The following is a 24,486-nucleotide window of genomic DNA, read 5'->3' on the forward strand; positions in this document are numbered from 1 at the left end:
ATGATATGTGCCAAATTATACAACCGTAAGTCATTTAGTTTTTTAGAAAACGAATTTTAAAATTGGTCGCCAATTATGGAATCACGCCTTTAAGTGCGGGCCACCCTGTGTACGTGACGTATCTTGTCTACGTACCCCTGGTACCCCGGCCCGCCTCGCCCAGCAGACGGACGCTGCGCGCGCTTTCTTCTTCGAGGCGACGAAGGCAAAAGGCGATGCTTCCGCGCTCAGGTAGAAGCATTCGTCGCTGCAGTCATCGCTGGTTAGTTCGGACGAGCTGGCATAGCTAGACTCCGCGTCGGAAGACATCGCTGCTTGGTTTCCGCGCGGTAGAAGAATCACGTGTGCTACGGCCACTACGGCGGCGGGAGTGCTCCTCGTGACGTCACCGCCTACGAGCTGAAGCAGCTCCCTATTTCGGTTTCGGTTTCGACTCATCGTTCATTGCTTATTTAAAATTATTGACGGGTCTCTCAGCAAAATGAACCACCCTAGCCGTTACAAGACTGTTAATACTATTTGAAAACAGCATTATCTCAATATGGTCGAAAATGCACCGGAGTTCCCCTTTAAGTTCTCAACTGATGCTCGTATTTGACTTAGCTTGTTCCCTAGAAGCTTCGACAGCAAAGCGATCGTGATATCTTTGAAGTCTTTCCGAGTGCCGTACTCAAGTTCATCGGTAAGCTTAGCAGGAATGAGTGTATTGGCCGAATACGTGGCCTCAAAGATGTACGGCAGCTTCAAGCTCAGAGGCCATATATTACAAGTTTGTGCTTGTTCTTAATGCCAATAGCTGGCGCTACAAGTCAAATAAAAAAAAAGCTTTTCGATGGCGTTGTGCCACTGTGACTCGTTTTCTGCACCACAGAACTGCTAATGAGACGACGCCGAGGGACGCAACGCCAGGAAACGCTGGAAAAAACGCTCTATATGGTTCGGGCTTTAGACCTACGGAAGAGAGAAGCGGAGGCGAAACGCCAACGCCGAGAGTTAGACGCACTGCGCTCGGAGGGGGCAAACAGTAAAAGAACTGTAGAAAGAAGACCATCTATCTATCTATCTATCTATCTATCTATCTATCTATCTATCTATCTATCTATCTATCTATCTATCTATCTATCTATCTATCTATCTATCTATCTATCTATCTATCTATCTATCTATCTATCTATCTATCTATCTATCTATCTATCTATCTATCTATCTATCTATCTATGTCTGGGCGCTCTCCAGGTTGTCTCCATAACTTGTAGTATACCAAAATTGGCATAGCAGGGGATCAGTGTATGACGAACACGATCCACTGGTCACGCCATGAATAACGCAAAATACCTGTCGCGTACGTCATGAAACCCTTTCTCCCAGTCACGTGGGGCACATACCCGCATACCAGAGTTCATGTTTTGCGGGTATGTGCCACAGGTGATACAGAGTCTAAACCAACACAGTAACCGCGAACACACACATACTTACACGCAAGGAAAGTGATAATAATAATTGTTGGGCTTTTACGTCCCAAAACCACGATGTGTATATGAGAGACGCCGTAGCGAAGGGCTCCGGAAATTTTGTCCATCTGGTATTCTTTAACGTGTACCCACATGGCACAGTACACGGGCATCTAGCATTTTGCCTGCATCGAAATTCGACCGCCGCAGCCGGGATCGAACCCGCTAGCTTTGGATCAGCATCCGAGCACCGTAACTGCTACACCACCGCGGCGGACGCAAAGAAAGTGGGGAAACTGAAGACAGAACAGCCCTGGAAGACGCTCAACTACCATACTCTCGTCCACGTGGTCCGCTACGTGAACCACGTGGATTCACGCAAAAACCGGGATCAATGCTTGCTACAATAAACCTGCGAAGAGACCTAGGCCTCTCATCATTACCGGTGACTTCAACATTGCTTTCTCAAGACCCAACAACGCCTGGTCCTTATACTGCATGCAAGACGGCTTGGATGTGGACGGAGCATCAAAAGACCTCGCTGCCACGTCCAAGGCAGAAGGCATCATAGATATTTTCATTGTAAGAGGCATCCAGGATTTCTACCAGCTGTATTATAGCTCGCACTTCACTGCACTTAGGCCCCTCGTAGCCGCGATTATGAAAGGATCCGGATAACAAGTCCGGTCCAGCTGCTGGGGTCACTGATCACGGTGATGATGACCTTGTTCAAGAACTGTCAAGAATGCCTTCCACACATGAACACGGATTCGTGCATACGGGTTCTCCGTCATAACGGACAAGTATAAGCATAACTGTAACAACTGCAACTGTGACTGTAAGAAACGTGCAGTGCGCCTGCGCGTGCCGCTCGGCTTTGTATATACCTAGGAAAACATTCCTGGATGAAGCTTAGTTGCGAGTAACGCCTGTCCTGCGCATCTGTATTCCTTCTTTGTCTTGTTCGGATTCGCGCTATCCAGTATTGAAGAATATAGGCACTACATATCAGCTTACCGCATCTAGTGTTAGTAACACCTATGTTGCTGTTGGCATCGTTACGCAACTGTAAACAGCTGGTTATGTAATACATATGCAACTCTTCAACACATGAGTGTGCGTATACTACTGCAACATTTCTCTAGCGTCATTCCGTGATGTTTCGCTCAATGTGAAAAATTACGCCACAGTCACCGTCCCGCGCATGCTTCGCATCGTTCCCCACGGTTCGTGGGATCTGTGGGATCTGCGGTTTTTTTTACCCTAGAAGAGAAAATAAGTATTCACAAGACAAACCAGATAATCGCAAGAAAATAACAAAAAAGGATATAAAATATCACATAATCACACGAAAACATTAGAAAAGAACAGAAAGAAGCAGATAAACACATGAAAAGAACACAAAAGAACAGCAAAGAGTTCATAAACGCAAGATAAACACAAGGAAAAGACAGGCGAATCAATGTTCCGCAGTTGTACACCTTTCACTTGCGGAGGAACTTGCTTTGCTTTTTCGGATCGCATTTTCTTTACCGCAAGATTGAAACCTAGACTTTAAGGCTATCGCCTTAAAAACAAAGTATCACGTTATTTGGCTGTTGTGCACCGTGACCTATAAAGCTTTATGAAACATGTTATCAATGAATGATCTGCTTTCCGGGAGTATCGAGAGAACGATTAGGCGAGAAACAATGAAGATTGAATAAAGACAATAGTTGTGGTTTCTACTTTGGCCTAGTTGTCTTCTCTGATGAAGCGATGGAGTAAATGAAAGCTCACGGTGTAGGCTGGACAACGCACGGTCATTCTTGAACCTCTGTCAGCGTTTTACAGCAAAGCTGCTTCGGACCTCTCTCGCCAACCTCACACACCTTTTCTTGTTCCTTCCTTACCAAGAACGGTTGCTTGCTCGGCTAGTCGGTTGTTTGCAACGTATGCAACAGCGCGCAAAACTGGAAAGGACGACGACAAAGATAGAAATGTAGTCAACAATGTAGTCATCACTCTTTGCACTCTGTCTCTGTCGTCGTCCTTTCCAGTTCTGCGCACTGTTATGGACGTTGCTTGCAATCCAATGACGATTCGAAGTTTGTTACAACATCATCTCTGCCTCGCTCAATCTACCTCAATAGCTCACTCCTTTCGCTTCTTTCCTTTCCCATGCTCGCGCAAGAGCTTGCCTTTCTCGTCCAATATTTTGATTTTGGGGGAGAGTGAGTCAGGCGAATATAAAAATGCTGCTAAGGAAGGTAGTTGGTGCACTGACAAAGACTACACCATTTTTCGAAACGTTCAGTCTCGCGACGTTCCCAATGCAACCACTCTTCGGCAGTATCTTTGTATGTCTTTTGAGGAAAGCATAAAACCCACCTTAGCAAACGTTTCATACGAAGCGTCTCCTGGAAGTGGAGGTTTGACCATACAGTCCAAAGCCACCTGTGACGCAAAAATCACAGACGCTTTTTAGCCAAAGCAGTACGGGCCACAGGCCTAGTGACAGAGGGCACAGTCTAGCAGTACAGGGCACACGCTTTATGCTACATGCTAGGAAAACGAGAACAACTAATTCCACTGGATTAACATCTACTACAATATATGGAACGTTTGAGATAATTTTTACCGAGATATAAATAAACGAAGAGTTATTAAAAAGGGTGCTAATGAATACTAGCGGTCCTTGCGTGCACTTACAACGAGCATTTTTAAGGCGAAGCCTCAGATGCCTCATCAGACGCGGAAAGCGATGGTCAGCGTCAGCATGAGTAATGCTAGACTGTACTAGAATATTTTGAGTGGCGCAACCGGCTGCCGTGGAGCGGCCCATTTTGTGTAGAAAATAGCGGCGGCGCTGCAGTCGACTACTCTTGAAAGGGTCCCCCGGCATTGCAGGCGGCTGCTTGCCGGTGCGTTTCAGAGCCGGTGAGATAAAACAAAAAGGACGTAGAAATGGACGCTCCATCGCAACTGAACTACATTAACGTGCCGGATATAACAAATATGCGCCGTGCGAGCCCCTGGCAGACTGGATTTTTTTTTTTTTTTTTGGAGCGACGCTTCTTAGGCCCGCAACCCGCCGTCGAAGCTCTAGATGCGGCGCCGGCGCAAAAAGACAAGTGAAACGCCGCGCGCGGCGCAAGAAAAAAGAAAAACACGGCGTGCGTCGCGCAACAAGGCGCGCAGCGCAAATAAACAGTTTCAAAACGTACAGGTCGGTCCACTGTTAAAGGGAACAATTGCGTTCAGGGCATGTCAGGATATCGCTCTCTTGCAACAGTACAGTGGCTTAGATTTACATAAGACTACTGGTGGTTGACAGTTCCGACTCCCTTTGACAGACCAGTACCTTGAACGAACAACGTTTCCACATCCACTTGGAATGAGGGGGCCAGCAAAATGAAGGGGGCTCATTTGAGTGTTCCCTTTAACAGTGGACCGACCTGTACATACGTGGTCGGTCGCGTTCCATGTCTACGGAACTTCACTCATCGGTTGTATTCGTACACAGAACTGCTGTTTTTTTTATTTTTCATTTTTTTACGACGCGCAAGATGATTGTACATTGTCGTGCTGTGGTAAAGCGCGACAATAATGCAGTTCTAGAAAACGCTGTTGTTAGCCTGCCGTTTCTTGAAATTTTCTCTAAGCATAGCTTCAACTTGCACGCAACGTATACACCGTTAAGCTCAGGGAATTCACGCACTGCCCACGACGTCAATGGAACGGTGAAATTGTGCAGGTCGTCAACAAAGGCGGCTTGAACTTCAATACAGTGGCTAGGCGGGCTTGTTAGCACGTACACTCAGTTATTCTAAAACAGCGCATAAACGGGACATGCGTGTCCCGTTTGTGCGGTAGTGTGGTACCTTTCATGTCCCGTTTGTGCGCTTTTTTTAAAATAACTAGGAGGCGGCTTGCTCAGGAGCAAAGCCCACGACCACACCCCCCTTTCACCGCCTTCGTTCGCAGTAGCGACTGTTGAACATTCGTTGGGTGACGTCGTTTCCTTTCACTGTGATCGTCAGACGCAAGCTGGCGCCGTTTCGTCCGAGGCCGCGGTGCCGGTGTTTACTTGGAGAGATATGACTGTGCATTCGGTAAAATTGTCGACACCGCGTCAGGTCGAATAGACGGCTTTCCTCTCGGCACTCGAACTTCCGCTCCGTTAGTTGCATGCACGTGTAATCTCTCTTGATGAAGTGAGGCTCAAATTCACACACAGCGCAATCGGCACCGAGGTGCTTGTCAAGTCGGCAGAAATTTCTTTCCCACACACAATTTGTCGCTCTTTATCGACGCTTTCTCCGCGCATCGAGACAAACTAATTTGGAGCTTTAAAAAGCGATATCTTGCGGCCTTGGTTCATGCGGGCGTACACAGTCTTGTACCCGAGCGCGTAGCAGTGATTTAAACGCTGTTCCTTTTTTTTTTTTTTGGTCACTGATGCGCGGCGCAACTCGCAGACGCGAACGCAGGCGAGTCGGCACATGCCAACTTTCCTCGGCGCGGCCGGGCAAAAGGGTAGACGCGCGCGTTCCTTACGCGTGTCGCGTCCCCGGCCGTCTTCAAGATTATACGACGCCAGCGCCGCCGCTACTTTCTTCAAAAGAGGGGACACCGGTTTGCATGGTGCGGCGGCTTTGGTTGCGCCACTCAAAATATTCTAGTACACTCTAGTAATGCCGACGGTCATCACCAAAATCATCGTCGCCTGATGACGTCACCATATCACGTCACAGAACGCAAAAATTTACGACGTCACTGTGACGTCCCACGATGACGTTACACCGTGACGTCGTCGCTTGGTCAAAGATGGGCCGATCACGCAGGCAATGCAAATGCAGGCAAGGTGCAGAAAGCTTGCAATGCCTCCGATCCCGGAGGCCGTGCAAAATCACGTGAGGTGCAGAAAGTTTTCGGAAGGCTGGGGGAGAATCAATACTACGATCGAGAAGAAAAATGGGAAGATGGCTTTCGCCTTCGAGTCGTGTTACGGGTATGCATAAGGGATCCTGTGAGTTAGCTTGGCCAGAATTGATTTTGTTCTTTGGTTAACATTTCAATTATTGCTTGAATCGCAACCATGTCACTTAAATAATTTTAGTCTGCTTCAGATAATCTATCAATGAGGCATTTTTTTTTTTCGTGCTAGAATTTGCCTGGCTGTTTTTCTCCCAGAAAAACAAACAAATGCCCACGAAATACGGCATATGTGAAATACATGCGCTTTAGTGCAGCGCTACTTAGGCGCTCCCAAGCTTCACAAGAGTTGTATGTTACTCACACTGAAGACCAATACGTGACGACCCGTTGCATACACTAACCGAATACACTTTTAGTACTAATTGCTTCAGATAATAATTTTCCTTCCACCAGCATAAGACGAGAAACTATCGAAACACACTGTAACTAAAGAATCATCACTAAGCAAATATGCTACTGTGACTGACAATGAATTGCTTCTTTCAACAAGAGCCTCAACGCCGCTGTAAAACCATTAATCTTACTGATTGATGAGCCTATGCCATTCTTACAAATGTATAGCTTTTGTTATTATTGTTTTCACGGATACTCTTTTGGATACAGATGCTGTTATTAAAATTATATCATGATGTATTGTTCTAATAAGAACAAATAGTGTTATGCATGCGAGGGTCTGAGTAAAAAAAATTAACGTGCCTCCCCTGCTACACTTTCTGACCAGGTTGGTAGCATTGCTACGTTAATAGTCCACATTACACCGGTCCCAACCTTTTCATAGCAAGAAGCACCCTTGGAATTAACTTTCAATTAAGCGCTTTATTATATTGGGGCGTTTCCGTTGGATTTGTCTTCACATCTTCGACATGTAGAATTGAGAGTTTATCTTGAATTGATTTTTATTCAGACGCCTGGGTTTGATTCCTGCTCGAATCCTGACGTTTATTCTTCGTATGCGCCGGGATTCTTCCCTGACTGACAACGCCGCCGACGCCAGATTTTCTGGGACATAGGTTCCCTAACGCTTTCGCGTTAAAACTTCCAATTCCCTCACATTTCTTGGGTCAATCACCTGTGGCATATACCCGCCTACGACGGCCCGCGGTGCGCGGGTATGTACCACACGTGACTAGGGTAAATGGTTTCATTATACTATACTTGACAGGCTTCTCGCGTTATTGATGTCATGACCTGCAAGTCCTGTTCGTCATAAACTCATGCCCTTCTGTGACAATTTTGGCATATATCAAGGTAAGGAGGCGACCACGAGAGCACCCAGACGTAGGAAGCTAGATTGGTCGATGGATAGAAACGGTCAAGGTGCCTTTGACTCACTTACAAATATTTCACAACTAAAATCAAAAAAGAAAGATAGGAAGAAGAGCAGTAGGTCAGGCGCGCCCACGCCATGCTTCGCTTTCCGCCATTTCCTCTACAGGCGAAGGGCTCCTGAATTTTTTCACTGTATGCAAACGATTTACCCTGTTCTTTATTATACTCAGGACCCTTAATGAACACGGAAGATACGGTACTAATCTTTGTTGGTGGCAGCTTAAGTCAGATCTAAAATGAAATTAACAAGGAGCTACAGAGAGTTCATTCATGGTTTATACGAAACCATCTATAGTAGTTGGATCAGGCCCATAGCCAGGAGGGGGGGGGGTTGCTAGGGTCCCGGGACCCCCTCCCCCCGATATTTTGGTAAAGTGGGTGTTTTTACCAAAACTAATTATTGAAAATAGGTGTTCTTCTAAAATAGTCTAGGTTTTCAGCAAGTGGGCCTCCCCCGATAAAAATTGCTGGCTACGGGCCTGAGTCGGATGCGACTTAAGAAGTCCAGAGAGGGGACGCCCAAGAGACCGAAGCGCGGCAGCAGATCTCCTAGACTAAAGAAATAGTCCCGACTCCAGCTCATGTACTCGGCAACGTTCCCCGAAGGGGGTGAGAGGGGGTGCCGGCCGGCCGGCTCATGACGTCATTCCGGAGGGCGCGCTCATTGGTGCAGGCTTGTGTGCATCCGCCTTTGATGAGGAAGTGCCGCGGAATCCTAAAGTTGTATCCGACTATAAATATTAATACATACAAACTAACTAAATATGTGGCTTTAACGAGCTCGATTTTGGGAGGTTGAACTTGCTTTTAGAGGCTGCACTGTTGCAGAGAGTAGCCTCGTTTATGTATTTAGGAGCCTCGTTTGATTCAGCTGTGAACGGCAGTCGCGTAAAGGTAAGACATATTCGAAGCTAGCATATGGTTGCCACACGTTACCAAAAGCCCGTGAATGTTTCAGCACAAAGGTATTGGGCATCCTGTACTTCGCATTCGTGCATATTCATTTGAAGAACTGCCTGCATTCATGAGGCAGTACATATTCAACGCATTAGATATTTAATAGCCAGTTACAAAATGGGGCAATGGGGGTCATTATATTTTCAAACAGGAGAGATATCGCAGAGCAACTGTTTCAACAGATGCGCGTACTTTCACTGGACTCTGTTCACGCATTCAGTGTTGCTAATATTGTACCTGGAATAATCAACACGATAACTTCCTCTCATTAAGCACCTTTACGTTATCGGCGCGCTGTGCAACAGCTGCAGCGAATAACTGGTTCAATTTACCGGTTGCCAGAAACGCCTACAGTAGAAGGCTCATAACCTTTACGGCGTTCTCACTTTGAATGCCATACAGAATGATGGGAAAGCTGCTCGCAATGTATTTGTGTCCATGAAACACTTCATTTACTGTGGATAAGTGTTATAATTGGATAAATTGTCGTTTTGTCTGCTATTATCCTCTGCATATTTGGATCATGCGTTTGCAAATATCTGTATCAAGTTTCCTTGCGCTTCGTGTTTTCTATCCCCCCTTACCCTCTCCCAGTGCAGGGTAGCAAACCGAAAAACTTCCTTCTGGTTAACCTCCTTGCCTTTAACTTAACCTTTCTCTCTCTCTCTTTTGCGCTTTGTGACTGTTGTAACCGCTTGCCGAATAATGTAGGCATGTCGCACAATTGATCCCGTTACTACCAAGCCAAGCTATCATAGAAAACAAGTTCTGTGAAGATTTCTGCTATGCAAAGATCAAAGTGGCAATAAAAATATCAGTTCCACTGGAGCAGGCACCGTTTTGTAAGGACAATGAATTTTGCGCGTTTATTCACGATGTCAACCATGCTTTGAACCATTTCGATATAGTGCCTAGAATATACTGGCTAATGTGCTGAGCGAAGGGGGTTTCCTATGGGAGGAGGTGGCAGGGCCGGTGATGCCTTCCAACTTTCGCCGGTAGGCGGCGACGCTTGTCGCAAGGTGTAGGCCGTGTGCCGGTTTGGCCTCCGCAGCTTTAGTGCCTCGTGCCCGAATTTGTCTTGGTGACGTCTGCGCTGCTTTTATCGTGTTTGCGCTGTTCTTTGTGTACGCGCGAGTAAATTAGAACTGCAAAGAGTAATGATGCAACGGGAGAAGCATCAGGGTAGGCAGAAAACATGCTTCATTCCGCTGTGTCGGAGTGGCTATCACATTTTCTGTTGAAGTACAGATCGGGTTTTTCACTAATATGTTTGTATTAAGCAGTTGTTTGAGTATTTCCCTGCCCGTTTATCATTTTTGACTGTATTTTGCTGATTTAAGAACTGGTATTATGACTAATCGTATTGTGTCTCTTCTGTTGAGCGTTTGTTTACATTTATGTGTGCGTTGTGCGTTTTGAACATTACTTATGTTTGATAAGTTGATGGGTAAGTTGTGGAACAGTGGGATTTTTTATAGTGAAACTCAGATTATATTCTCAGTCATTAAGGTGGGGTGAAACATCGAAAGTAAGTTTCAAAGCTTGGCTGTACAGCAGTGGTAATGAAAGCTATGAATAAAATTTGCGAGGTGTCTCAAGGTAGACGCAGGTTGCATTAGAGCTCAAAGGGGTTTGAAATTGTTTAGTATTTTTTATTTGTGCTTGTTTTTCTACTAATGTACTTTTTAAATAAGACCTGCCAACTGCAGACCATTGCAATTTTGCATAAAGGTAGCTATACTAACGCTTTACAGAAGTGGAACTAAAATTGTGAGCGTACAACAAAAACTAGATTTGTTATGTTTTCTTACGTTTGTTGATTTCTGAAAATTGCCACTTGTGACTGACTTTTTTATACTAAAAAATACAAATGCGCATAGGCTACTGCTTCTAGTGCCAGTTACGTAAATGCCATTACTTAACACGTGGAAATGTTTGTTTTCTAAGCCCACTAGTTCTCGAGAAAAAGGTACAGAAACTACAGAAATGTTCTTTTGAAAAAAACGCAGAAATAACGTAGGGGTATGCGAGCATTACCTGCCAATGTGTCAAAGAAAAATGACCTAAAATTCTTTTTGAAACGGCGAGTACCCAAATGTGATATATTTTCTGAAAGATAAAGAAATGTTCTACCAGGTAATTTTGACATCTCAAAATTGATTTTTTTTTACCAAAGGAAGTCTCATCCCGCCTTAAACTGTTAGTTCATTGCGGTTAAAAACAAAAGCCCATATTCACAAAGGTGCCTTGCACTTGATTTTTTCAGGCAATATTTCAGCTAATCCCAATTCTAGACTAATAAAATTATCTAATTGAGATGTCGATCTTGACTAATGACCCCTGTTCGGTTTCTTTGCACTTATCTTTCGTTCTGTTAAAATGACATTCGAGCTCCAGGCGCATTTGTAATGTTTTTTTTGTTTTCTTTTTTTGTAAAGTGAGTAGTACCTTTCAGATAAAATGCATGAGTAGTGAATCCTATTCAGACTGGCTTGTGTTCATGGCATGTGATCTAGAAAATACGGATGCCATGCTGGAAAACGCAGAACAGTGAAAGTGACCCCACTCCACCCTACATTTGCGTATAAACGATGCTCTGTTAACTACAGACTTGCTCATGTAGATACAACAATGCAGTAGCCACAGCTGAACTGCAGAAACATCGAAACAACCGATCTGAGAGTATGGGGCCTATGCTGATATCTGCAGCACTGGGTGTGCAATATTCATCCTGTTTGTGAAAGCGAACAATGTGCAAAAACTAGTGTCATAATGTATGCAAGAAATATTAGTGTATTTGTGTAATACCAGCGTTACACGGGAATTTACGATTACTGTCGACCTGTTCCGAGTCAAATATCTGCTCGCGAGAATTATCGTAGCCACCGATCGATCCGACTACCACGGCGCATAAGTCCGTGATGGTGCATAATACCGAGTGTGATGCGCCTCTAATATAATAAAATATGACCACGACTGAGCGGTGCGAATTGCAGTTGACTGGATCGACTTCGAGTAAAATCACTGCGTTGAAAACAGCGCGAAAACGGGATGAAGGCTAAGGATAACAAACAACACAAGCGCTGTTCCTTAGCCTTCGTCCCGTCTTCGCATTGTTTTCAACAGAATAAGATGTACTAACTGGCCCTTCAAAGCACCCTGCTATCGCCAGCGAATGTTCACGTGTAGCAGAGAAGAATCCGAGTCGGACTTGATCGCGATCGAAATTGCCGTCAGCCATCCTTACGAGACGATTCCTTGCAGCTAACGTGTCAACCTTAGCTGATTGTTTTCAACTGACAAGTTGGGTGTATCGTAGTATATTAATTGTGACTTTTCTACTTCGCTTTGCTGGTGAAGCACACTGTGTCGCGAAAGCTAGCAGACGACCGTGAGATACGTGTGAAACCTTCGTCATTTTGTAGTGCCCAACCAGCTGAGGATTCTCTGCGGGCAGTAATTTGCCGCTAAGATTTCCTTCTTCCGATCGAGTGTTCTGTCGAGTGTGTTAAAAGGAACGAAGAACACTGTATTCGCAGCAGAAAGCGCCATGCTACGCAGCCGCAGGCGCAGGAGCCGCCGACGCGCGATGGACGGATGGATGGATGGATGCTATGAGCGTCCCCTTTAAAACGGGGCGGTGACATGTCTGCCACCAGGCTCGAAGAAAAAAAAAAAAAAGAAAGAAAAAAAGCTTCCTTGTTTCATGTTGGCCTAATACCTTATCTACATTGATTAAATCTATGTTATTATACCAAAAAATATAAATTCACGGTCCATCTCTCTGCCTCTTAAGGCAGAATGACCTTATTTTTCCCCCATTATTTATTTTTGTTCTTTATCTCTACTTTTCTGCCACCAATACTCTAACCGTCTCTTACTTATTTCTATCGCGGACGTGTTCAGCTTTCCATTGTTGTCCCTAAAACCCAAGGCTTCATGTAGACTCGTGCCCACACGTATACCTGGGTGAATATCGCCACATTCAATCAGTACATGTTCCATCGTTTCCTTAGTTCCCCCGCAGCATGTACATTGTTCTTCTTCGTTACTAAATCTCGCTTTATAACTACGCGTTCTAAGGCAGCCCGACCTTGCTTCAAACAGTAAAGCGCTTCCCCTTGAATTATCGTAAAACCTTTCCCTCCTTATTTCGTTTTTTCCTTTTCGGTAGTTACTCAGAGCCGGCTTCTTTTCCATCGCTGTCATCCAATAAGTCCTCTCCGCCTCTCTGACCTTCCGCTTAATGCTCCTTGTTGCCATATCGCCCGCACTGCCAGCCGTATATTTACTGGTGAGCCTCCTAGTTCTTTTTCTCCACTGCGTGTCAACGCTTTTTCTATACAAATACCTGAAAACCTTCTCTGCCCATCTACTCTCCCTCATTTTCCTCAGCCTCTCTTCGAATCTCATTTTGCTCTGCGCTTCCCTCACTTCAAAGCCTGTCCATCCCATATCACCCTTTACCGCCTCATTTGTCGTCTTCCCGTGAGCGCCCAACGCGAGGCGGCCCACCGTCCTTTGATTTACATCCATTCCTGATTGCACCTCTGACTTCATGCACACCACTGAGTTCCCAAATGTAAGCCCCGGAACCATCACACCCTTCCACAGCCCTCGAAGCACCTCGTACCTATTGTATCCCCATAAAGCTCTGTGCTTCATAATTGCAGCATTCCTCTTTCCCTTTGCTACCGATGCTTTCTCTTGTACCTCCATATATCTATCCCCCTCATTTACCCATACTCCGAGGTACTTGTACTCGCTTACCCTCGGTATTTTTTGGCCCTGTATTAATACCGTATGGTCTCCGTGATCATTGAATACCATCAATCCACATTTTGTTGCACTAAATCCTAGTCCTAGAGCCTCACACTCCCTTCCGCATATATCTGCCAGTCGCTGTATATCATCTTGACTGTCCGCAAATAAGACAATATCATCAGCATAAAATAGACCTGGAAGCTTCTGCTCAACCATCGCTCCGACCTGTTTGTGTGACAAATTAAATCCAATTTTGCTACCTTCTAGCGCTTTTTCCATCCTCGCCATGTACAGCATGAATAACAGCGGGGACAAAGGGCATCCCTGTCTCAGCCCCTTGCTAATTTCAACGCTGTCCTTGCTACTTATTCCTTCCCATTCTATACAAACTGTATTTCCTCGGTATATTTCCCTCAAAAGCTGTACACAGTCGTCACCTATGCCCACTTCCTTCAATATATCCCACAAAATTTCCTGATTAACGTTGTCATACGCCCCGGTGATATCTAGATAAGCTACGTATAAGGGCCTGTTTTCTATTTTAGATATTTCTATACACTGGGTAAGAACAAACAGATTATCGTCTAACCGCCTGTCGATTCGAAATCCATTCTGAAGTTCTCCCAAAATATCATTTTGTTCTACCCACGCTTCTATTTTTAATTTTACTGCCTGCATCGCCAACCTGTATAGCACCGATGTAATTGTTAGCGGTCTATACGAGCGAATGTTATCCTTTTCTCCCTTGCCTTTATAGATTAAGTTCATTCTACTTTTTCTCCAACTGTCCGGTATTTCCCTCTCCTGTAAGCACTTTTCTACGGCTTTCAGCAGTGCTTCTTTAGTGTTATGTCCGAGTTCGTTAATGAGGCTGACGGGAACCCCATCTAAGCCCGGAGTAGTGCGCTTAGGAATTTTTCCTTCGGCCTTCTTCCAATTGAAATTCTCTAGTACTACATCTTCGTCGGTTGCACTCCTTTGCGTACTTTTACTCACCGGGGGAATCCCCTGGGGGACCTTTTTAAACGAATCGGCTGTTATCTTTCGGATGTAACCTAGCGCTTCATATCCTTCCAATTTATTTCCTCCTTCATCTACCATATGTTGTTGCATTGTGACAGACTTCCTACCCAGCGCTTTTAGGTGGCTCCAAAATATCCTAGGCGCGGCCTTCTTCTTTTCGCGAATCTCTGTCATCCAGCGTTCACTTTCACCTTTAATTTTTGCCTCGACTAATTTCTGCACAATGGATTTTTGCTCTAAATATATTTCCCATATTTGGTTGACTTCGTCCTGTGGCCGCTTCTCCTTTTTTGCCTTTCTGTGCTCCCGTGATGCCTGACGTCGCATCTCGATCGCTTCCCGGATTTCTTTGTTCCACCAACTTTTTGGCTTTTTCTTTCCTTTCCAACAAATAGTTTTCTTCTCTATTTCCATTTCTTTCGTGATTACATGTAGCAGCTCACTATACTTCCAGTCTTTGCCTGGTAGTTCGTCTACTTTTTCCTCGACTCTTGCGGCTATATTTGTTATTTGTTTGTCATTTAGATACGAGCTGCCAAACTTTGATTCTATGTTCTTATTTTCAGTTTTATATCCCATTTGTAATATTATGCGTTTATGATCACTACCTAAGCTGTTAATGCCTTCTTCGTCTATTCTCATCTCTCTAAGTTTGTCATATATTCCTTCTGTCATGAGACAGTAATCAATGCTCGATTGCCTGTTTCTGACTTCCCACGTGATCTGCCCCTCACACTTAGGCCCCACGTTAACTATCTCAAGACTTTGTTGCTCGCAGAGATCTAGCAATAACTTGCCATTGGTGTCTGAATATCCGTCAAGGTCATGAATGTGAGCGTTCATGTCCCCTAGAAGGATTATCTCGGCATCATGACTAAATTCTTTAATATCGGTGCTTATGCATTTCACTATCTCCAGATTCTTTTCTCTGCAGTTATTGCCTGTCCACAAGTAAGCTACACCTAGCCACGTTTTCTTTCCACCTACTGTGCCCGAAACCCACATGTGCTCTGAACACGTTTGTTTCACTCTCTCCCATTTTGTTCTGCTATGAATTAGCATTCCAACCCCCCCACCTCTCCTTTCTGATGTGATCCTGTTACATCCTTCCCAAACATAATTTTCAATGTGTGGTGGCTCTTCCAAGTCTCTAAGGTGTGTTTCTGTAACCGCATAAACACCTATCTGTTCCTTGTTTAACTGTCCCTCAATCTCTAACCATTTTGCCTTTTTTCTGCCACCCTGCATGTTAATGTAACTAATTGCAACACGCGCCTTCTCCCTTCTTTTGCCTTTTCTCTGTTTTTTCGCTATACTACCTGTCAAAGAGTCCCCCTGGTTGTTTTCCTCATTACAAGCTACCATGGGCACCGAAGGGCCCGCGTGCCCCCCAAAAAAGCTACTGCGCGTCCTGCAAGACGCCAACCCACCTCATGGCCAAGCCTCCTATCGAAGTGTATTCCGTCTCTTCGAAAACCACCCCACCTGTGCACCTCTCTGTTTATTTCCACTACCTCGATGCCTTTCTCTCTACTCATCTGCCATATCTCTTTGTTTGCGTCGACAACCGCTCTTTGCAGGTTGCCGTCACGCACCGGTACCTCCGGTATTGTGCATACCACTATCTGCACCTGAGGGGAAATGGCGCGCATGTCATCGACCCCTTTCGCCAATGTGGTCGCTAGTTCGGCTGATTCGTTACTCAAGACGTCGTTTAGACCTCCCGCGATTATCACGAGGTTACGTCCATTAGACTTAGCTGCGAGTTTTGCGTTAGCTTGTCTCATCACTGATCCCAGCCTATGGCCCGGGAACTTTCCTATTAAAACTCGTTTGTCGCCTCTCACCCTTTCCTTGACTGCTTCTGCGCATGTAGCTAAATTCGAGTCCCCGGCGATTATCACGTGATCCGACTTTTCTGGTGGACTCTCCCGCACCTGGCCACTGCACCTGTTACTAGCGCGTGCTACTGCTGTTGTTTTGTCCCCTCCCGTTCCCATGACTACTTCGCGGAAGGTGGGTCCTGTGTCCCTTGCACCTGTCTTTTCCAAACCTGTTTCCCCCTTCGCGCCTACCACTGTGGGGGTCGATGCCCCATTTTTCCCGCTGTCGCCTGCTTCCCTGTTCCCCGTGGCTACATTTGCTGGCATGGCTACCTTTGCCAATCCCTCCTCGGCTGACTTAAGCCTTTCCGCCATAGCCATCGTTTTTTTCCCGCTCTGTCGCTACCGCTTTCTCCAGCTCGGAGATTCTCACCTTGAGCTCATTCTGGGCGGCCATCATTATTTCCATCTTCGCCTCTAACTCGCATTGCTTACACTTGTCGTCAGCTCTCTCTGTCGTCTCTTCCTCACAAACCTCTATTTTCCGCCCCATTCCGCATCCTGAACACTTTACGGTCTTTTTGACCATGGCTATAGAGCATTCACGCGGCAGATTAGATACACTTAAAGCCAAATGATATCACAAAACTCCGCAAGTATGTTACACTTCAAAGCACCTGTGCACCTTTCAGCCACGTGGTGGCCAAAAAAACCAAATATTAAAAAAAATACACCCGAAGCGACTGTCACACCACTTTGTACCAACAGCACAAAGTTGTAAGCTCTATTAAGCTGCAATCTAGTGGCTTAACTAAAGAAACAAGCTCGAATCATGCAAAAAAAAAGCACTTATCTGACGCTGTCATTCCGGAGCCCACGAAAAACACGTCCGTCCTCTAGCAGCACCACTACAGAGTGACCTTAGCGAGTCGCAGCGCCGCCATGCGGTGACTGTGGGAAGTCATCAGCGCGGTGGCCCCGCCAAAGCTCGCGCTCAGCACACTAGCTAGTATATTCTAGGCACTATAATTTCGATTACGCTACCTGAGAAAACATGGGCGGCAGGGTTGCCCACGGTGTGCATTGTAAGTTCTCTCGGTCAACAGAGTCGAGATTGACGGCCTCGAAGTACCCTGCTTGTATCCCGAGCCTGTTTGAGAAGAGACACCGTTATCGCATTACACAAAGTTATTGGAACATGTCATATGATCAGTGTTGCGATCGGATTAATACAAACACAAAGGCAGTAATATATTAAATACAAACACAAAGGCAGTAATATATCATCACTAAATTGAAGACGCCTTGGTTCGCTTATTTGAAGAATTGCAGAATTGATTGGATCGTATATAATGACAATTAACTGGCGATAAAAAAAACAGAAAAAAACATATATTTACATTTTAGTGGTTCCCGCTGCAGCGCTATGTATTTGTAGCCACGTGTTATACCGCACCTGTCTCTGCAGACTGTCTATATAATGCTGTATGTATTAAAATCGAGGTGTCAGATTCGAAAGAGACCCTTGTCCTACGCACTCACAAAGATCAGACTGCACGTGAAGTTTTGTAAGTGTTCGCAATGAAATGTAAATGTAAAATGTTGCTGAGTGCGTTAGCGCACCCAGCAACTAATCTCTTTTTTACTAAACACGGCTAGAAGTGCTGATAATTTCCTCCTTTCCTGTGAACCCTTTCAATGTAAATTAGTGTGTTTTCACAATAAAACAAAGCAGTTGGCTGTCAGCGCTGGTGCATAGTCTGTATGTCCGTGCTTCCATTTCAGCTATTTTACCCATGGAAAGGAAATACGAAGTATGCGAATGCAGAAAGATTTCTTACTCTGAAGCAAAGCCCTTAGATATTGAATTAAATACAACCAGCTGCGTCTGCGAGTATGGAGTGCCCATGGCGCTCATAACCTTCCTGACACTGTGGAATGGACGATTGCTGCTGTAGGTATTATGCTCGAAAACCTGAAAAACAAACGAAGGAGCACGCGCGCGACAGTTTAGTGCTCTGGCCACGTGACTTCAAAGGCAACACTCTACTTGACCACAACAGGAACATTTATTGTAGTGAAGGTTCTGACACATCGCTTTAAACCAGTCGGTAATAACACCAAGTATATGAAGTATATGAAATCAATTTCAAGTATATGAAATTGCAAGCCTTGTTATTGTCGGTCACAACACTTAATATGATTGCAAGGAAAAAATGGATGCACGCAAACTATTCACAAGGACGGAGAAGACACGGACGAGCGCAAACACTCAACTAGCTTTATTTTTCGTCGCCGCAGTCAATATATATGCTCATTCACTTACGTGGTAACAACGGCAAACACACTGTAACGCTCTGCAGATTACAACAGGCCACGCAAGAACCTCGTTTTACATTCCAACAAAGAAATGGAAGTTTGACTGACACAGGCGTCCCCTCTTGTCGATATATAAATGACTTCCATCAGCTTCAATAGTTTGCGCGCATCCATTTTTTTTCCTGGCAAGTATGAACCAACTCGCCCAGCTGCAAGTTCTATAACTTAGAAGAACAAAGTGTTCGGCAAGTTGGTAACGCATTATGCGGAAAACTGCGCGAAAAACGTAGAGAAAGGAAGCGAGTTTTACTTATTATGATCTTTGAAACTATGTGCTTAACACAGTATTCATTTTCATGTGAAGTGCAAGAACGATGGAACCCGTCCTGTTGGTCTAGTTGCCATGGTTTAGCGCTGATAAGCAAAATTGAAGGGGGGCGGGGCTCATTGATGGAGCGCAACCCCCGTGGCAGCGAATTGTGGAAACGTTTTGAAAGTTAGCGAAACGTGACAACGTGAACATTTTTTCTAAGGTTAGCGTTTCCTTTCTGTCGTCCTGTCCTGTGTGTTTGTCCCTATGCTGCGTTACAATCGATTTCGTGTAACAGAAATCAGATGCATTCATCTCTCCGAGCGCTCACTGAAATTTCAACATGTGTAATCAGTGCAAAACTCTGAAATATCGCGTAATACTTTACTATAACTTTCGGCATTTGTAGCTTTACATTACGCCAAGGAAAGCCGATACTGACTACTTAATTTGAGCGGTATAGAACTGTAACACAACGTCGAGCGGAACTTACCTCATCGGCTAATATTATCAGCTGGTTTTCATAGCAAAAGCGGACGATGTCCTGCAACTGATGCTCGGATAATACAGTGCCTGTAAACACAAAGTTCGGTAATTCATGAAATACGAATGCCTTACATGGTGACGCTTGAAGAGCCTGTCAAGCGCATCTTTTGAAAATAAATTAGCTTCTAAGAAGATAGTTTATTTTAAAAGCACACTTATAACATCCACTACGATGGTCTGTAAGTCATGTAGATATTGTTGTGAGGTCTTGTAGTAATTTTGATGTTCGAAAAGCTGGTTTTTAATTTCGCTCAACTGAAAACACCTCAACAGAAAGACCTTAAAAAAAAGCCAGTGACATGAATTACAGATTTTGCAGCGTCGTCTCGGATTGGTGCTACCACTTCATAGTATTTTTCTTCTTACGTGGTCTCAGCATATTTCCCAGACGTTCCAGTCGACCCCACCCTTATGACTGATAATGCCGCCTTTGAAAGTTGCCATAAAAATTGCAGTGCAAGCCTAAGCATATTTTTATGAGATGAGTAGACGAAAGCGTTTCTTTTGACAAGGTTGTTGTTGTTACGAAGCGGCACTGCAAAGTGGTGTTGCCGAGTTGGGCTATGAAGATTAGGGCAATTCGAGAGGCCATATTGCGTTAGAAAATATTTGGGTCGTTGAATATAAATTGGTTGCTCTTACTGCGTGCCATGCACCCGGATCCTTGCAGGAACACGAGTCTCGTCGTATTTTTCGGTGAACGTCTTTCTGCGAGCACCGAAGCTTTCCAACCGCTCCGTTGAGTTCATAGAGGATGTCAACGTTTCGTACACTCATGTAAGGATATCAAATGCATAACCTTAGTTCCCTGAGTAGGTTCCCAGAGTCTCCCTTTCCCGGACATTCTCCAGTTTGGTGACGGGTGTTCACCATAAACGTTTCAGGGCACTCCTTCGATGATGAGTCTTGTGCCGATGTTTACATCAGGCTTACTGTATGTATGCTGCAGCGACAATCCCTCTATATAGGTTGAAAGCCAACTGATACAGCAGACAACGGCGAGTTCCCTTCGAGTTGGGAGTTCCCCTTGTCCTGCGCGATCCCCCCCCCCTCAACTAATCCGCGGCTACCGTGGGTTATCGCGGCTAGTACCGCGGCTACCAGTTGTCATGGGGGTGCCGGCGCCGACCAGTTTCACTGGAAGAGGTCACGCGTTTTCCGGACACGGGTTTTACGGACGCGCGGCGAGCATTCTTTTTCGCCAACCTAGCCAAGAAACGCTTTCGCTTTAAGAACTCTTCATTAGCTTGATATTATATGGTACGTACGTGACTACACACATAGTAGCGTGCAAAAGGTTGCAAGAAATTATACTCACTCGTTGGATTGGCAGGGTTTACAAGCAGGAAGCATCGAGGCTCGCACCGACTCTTGGCTGCGTCCAGAGCCTTTTGCATTTCGACGGTGTTGTGCGCCCAGCCTTGGTCTTCATCAAGGTAATAGCTCACCTGTAGTGCCGAAGACACGAGGATGAGAAATTCATATGAGACTAGACAATGCAGAGCGCGTTTTAAAGCAGACTCCGTTGCACCAGAGAACTGGGCACGAAGAATTCAAAACGCCTTTGTGCTTTATTGTTTTGTAAAAGGAAGAGGTAATGTCGAACATGTAAAATCTACCTGTGTACACCCACCCACCCAATCACAATGCACACACACACACAGACACCAGGTGTAGAGTGTGTGTATACATATACATATATACATATAAGTAACACGAGCGGCTGGAGCATGTACAAAAACAAAAACAAAAAACATTTATTTGACGTTTCGATCGGGGAACGGTCTTTTTCAAGACCGGTCCGCGGTCGAAACGTCCAATAAATGCGATTTTTTGTTTTTGTACGGGCACCTGCCCTTCATGTTACATATATGGATACAGACAACCCTCTGAGTAACGAAATCACCGGGGAAGCGATTTTTTTCGTTCTCGTGAGGATTGCGTTGTCGAGAAAATAGAAAAACACGCACACAAACTACTTGGCACAACCAAAATTTATATAAAGAAGTCGCTGATTTTGCTCCGTCGAACGCCTGTGCAAAATCCGCCTTTTTGCTGTCCTTCGCAGCTTCGGCTAGGAATCGTACACTTCTCCTGGAGCTTATTTTCACCGCTTTTTAATAGGAGGCGGCATCTTTCCGAAAGGCCAAACAACACTGGGCGTAAGCAAAGCACGCTGAGATCTCGTGCACACGGAGTGACGGGAGGGGTAGTCTACAGAATGTCTGTCGGCATGACGCCACTTTCGTGGGTGTCGTCACTTGAAACGTCATGTGCCGACGTGGTTGCCAACAGAGGTAAAAAAAAGTCGTGTTGCTTCATAATCATTAGACCGATTGTAAACGGCAATGGTCGCACCGATGCGTCTTGGCGGAAATGTATGTGCCCGACTTGTCGAATGAGCGGTGCTGCAATTTCAGAACTTCTGGGTTCCCAACTAGCTCATGGGTTGAAAAAAAAAATATTGCACATCACTACCTGACACTTTTGTTATTGCGGGAGTGCTTTTTAAAATCTCTTCGCTGTCCAGAGAGGGCAAATGCATTGAACTCTAAGGATGTTCACCTGGGACGTCAGATTCCTTCGTTGCCGCAATTTTGTTCTTGAGGGCTTTCGGTATTGAGGGATTCAACTGTATATGTATAAGTATTCACACACCCGACACCGAGTGTCTGCGTGTGTGTTGCGAGTACGTGGGCCTGAGCTCACTTCTTATTAATTATTAATCACCGGATCCAAAGGAAAGTAACAAAACCTCATTAATGAACTTTTTTATTAGTAACTTGAAGGCCGTTGTTTATAGAGAAGAGTTGTAGGACGTTAAATTTAATGGCATACCCATTTTTGAAAGCATCCCCGACAGCACACGTAATTTGAGCTATTAATCAACGAAATTGAATGCCCCGATTTCAGGGATATCGAAAGTGAGCGCGCCGGGTGCGCAGGAACTGTGGCAGCTGCGTTACGTCATGCCGGAAGTTTATGTGACGAACTTTGAAAAAGGCACGTCGCAGCAAAATAGGGTCAGAAAAAACAGCAAGCCGTCTCAAATGCACAAGTGGACCGACTGTTCCTTGCGTTCGGTGTGCAGTGCTTATCCGTTTTGTTGTTAAACTCTGATGAAGCGCAAATCACTCTTTCGCTTGTCTGTGATTAGTAGCGCCGCAGTGGCTGCCGCCGACTTTTTACGTTGTACAATAAAAAAAAAAGAAAAACGTGGAAATTGCGGTTGTCTTGGGTACAGTGGGAAAGAAACAGATAAGCGCTACAACATGAAATGCAAAGAGTAAGCGGTGCATTTGGGTATTTGGGACGACTTGCCGTTTTACCTGAGCAGATTCTGCTGCAAGGCACCTTTTTTTTCGAAGTTCGTTACATGCGGTCCGGCGTAATACGGCTGTCGCATTTTCTGCGCACTCGGCGCGCTCAGTTTCGGCGTCACCGGGACTGGAGCCTTGAAAATAAACCATCGACGACGCCGCCGACGCAATAGCGCATTTTATGCGACACGAGCTCCTTCACGCTGTCGCGTTCCCGCTACCCGCTTACCACGGGCAGCGGGTATGCGGGTATGTACCACTCGTGAGTGGCGGAAAGATTTAATGACGTACAGGACAGAGAAGTCGTTGTTATTCATGCCTTGACTTGCCAATCGCGTTCGTGATATACTCACTTCCTCCTATGCCAATTTTGGTGCGCACCAAGTTCAGTGGATGACCAGGACAGCCCCCAGACGTTGGCGGCTAAGTAGATAGATAGATAGATAGATAGATAGATAGATAGATAGATAGATAGATAGATAGATAGATAGATAGATAGATAGATAGATAGATAGATAGATAGATAGATAGATAGATAGATAGATAGATAGATAGATAGATAGATAGATAGATAGATAGATAGATAGATAGATAGATAGATAGATAGATAGATAGATAGATACGACCAAAGTGCCTTTGGTTTGATAAATAGGGACGAAATTGAAAAAAATGAAGAACTTGCCACGAAAATGCCGTGATACTGCAGGAGGGGTACGTAGCCCATATACTGAGGCACACATTTTATGATACCAACAGGCTTTCCCATTGGACGTCGTTTGAGCACGTCAATCACAATCTGCAATACACAACACAGACAAACGTACAGTACGGTCCACTGTTAAAGGAAGCACTGGAATGAGCAACTTTCATTTTGTTGGCCCCTGTGGTGATGGGTTCGTGGGCTCTCAGACACAGACATAGTCAAGGACAAGAAAACATTTATACATCATCATCAGCCTGTCTACGCCCACTGCAGTGCAAAGGCCTCTCCCGTGTTCCGCCAATCAACCCGGTCCTGTGCTTTCTGCTGCCACGTTATACCCGCAAACTTCTTAATCTCATCTACCCACCTAATTTTCTGTCTCCCCCTCACGCGTTGGCCATCTCTTCGAATCCAGTCAGTTACCCTTAATGACCACCGGTTATCCTGCCGACGTGCTACGTGCCCGGCCCATATCCATTTCTTCTTCTTGATTTCAACTATGATGTCCCTAACCCCCGTTTGTTCCCTGACCCACTCTGCTCTCTTCCTGTCTCTTAAGGTTACACCTTTCATTTTCCTTTCCATCGCTCGCTGCGTCGTCCTCAGTTTAAGTTGAACCCTCTTTGTAAGTCTCCAGGTTTCTGCTTCGTAGGTAAGTACCGGTAAGATGCAGCTGTTATATACCTTCCTCTTGAGGGATAGTGGTAGATTACCATACATGATTTGATAATGCTTGCCGAATGAACCCCAACCCATCCTTATTCTTCTAGTTATTTCACTCTCATGGTTCGGCTCCGCGGTTACTACCTGTCCTAAGTAGACGTACTCCTTTACAACTTCCAGTGTCTCGCCACCTATCGCAAAGCGCTGTTCTCTGCCAAGATTGTTCCACATTACTTTAGTTTTATGCATATTAATTTTCAGACCTACTCTTCTACTTTCCGTATCCAGTTCAGTA

The 24,486-nt window shown here is 45.2% G+C and overlaps 1 protein-coding gene across 1 annotated transcript in view; it reads right to left on the reverse strand.

Moving 5' to 3' along the window:
* Window positions 1-24,486, reverse strand: part of LOC119374296 (alanine aminotransferase 1) — a 71,259-nt gene that overhangs the window by 41,996 nt on the left and 4,777 nt on the right. Inside the window, exons 3-7 of the mRNA XM_049410857.1 lie at window positions 20,824-20,953; window positions 19,453-19,532; window positions 18,172-18,305; window positions 17,375-17,480; window positions 3,822-3,887 (exon numbers count right to left, since the gene is read on the reverse strand). Of these exons, the coding sequence (XP_049266814.1) occupies window positions 3,822-3,887; window positions 17,375-17,480; window positions 18,172-18,305; window positions 19,453-19,532; window positions 20,824-20,953 (516 nt within the window). The remainder of the gene's footprint in view (window positions 1-3,821; window positions 3,888-17,374; window positions 17,481-18,171; window positions 18,306-19,452; window positions 19,533-20,823; window positions 20,954-24,486) is intronic.

Source organism: Rhipicephalus sanguineus, chromosome 11, assembly GCF_013339695.2.
Source record: "Rhipicephalus sanguineus isolate Rsan-2018 chromosome 11, BIME_Rsan_1.4, whole genome shotgun sequence".
NCBI lineage: Eukaryota > Metazoa > Arthropoda > Arachnida > Ixodida > Ixodidae > Rhipicephalus > Rhipicephalus sanguineus.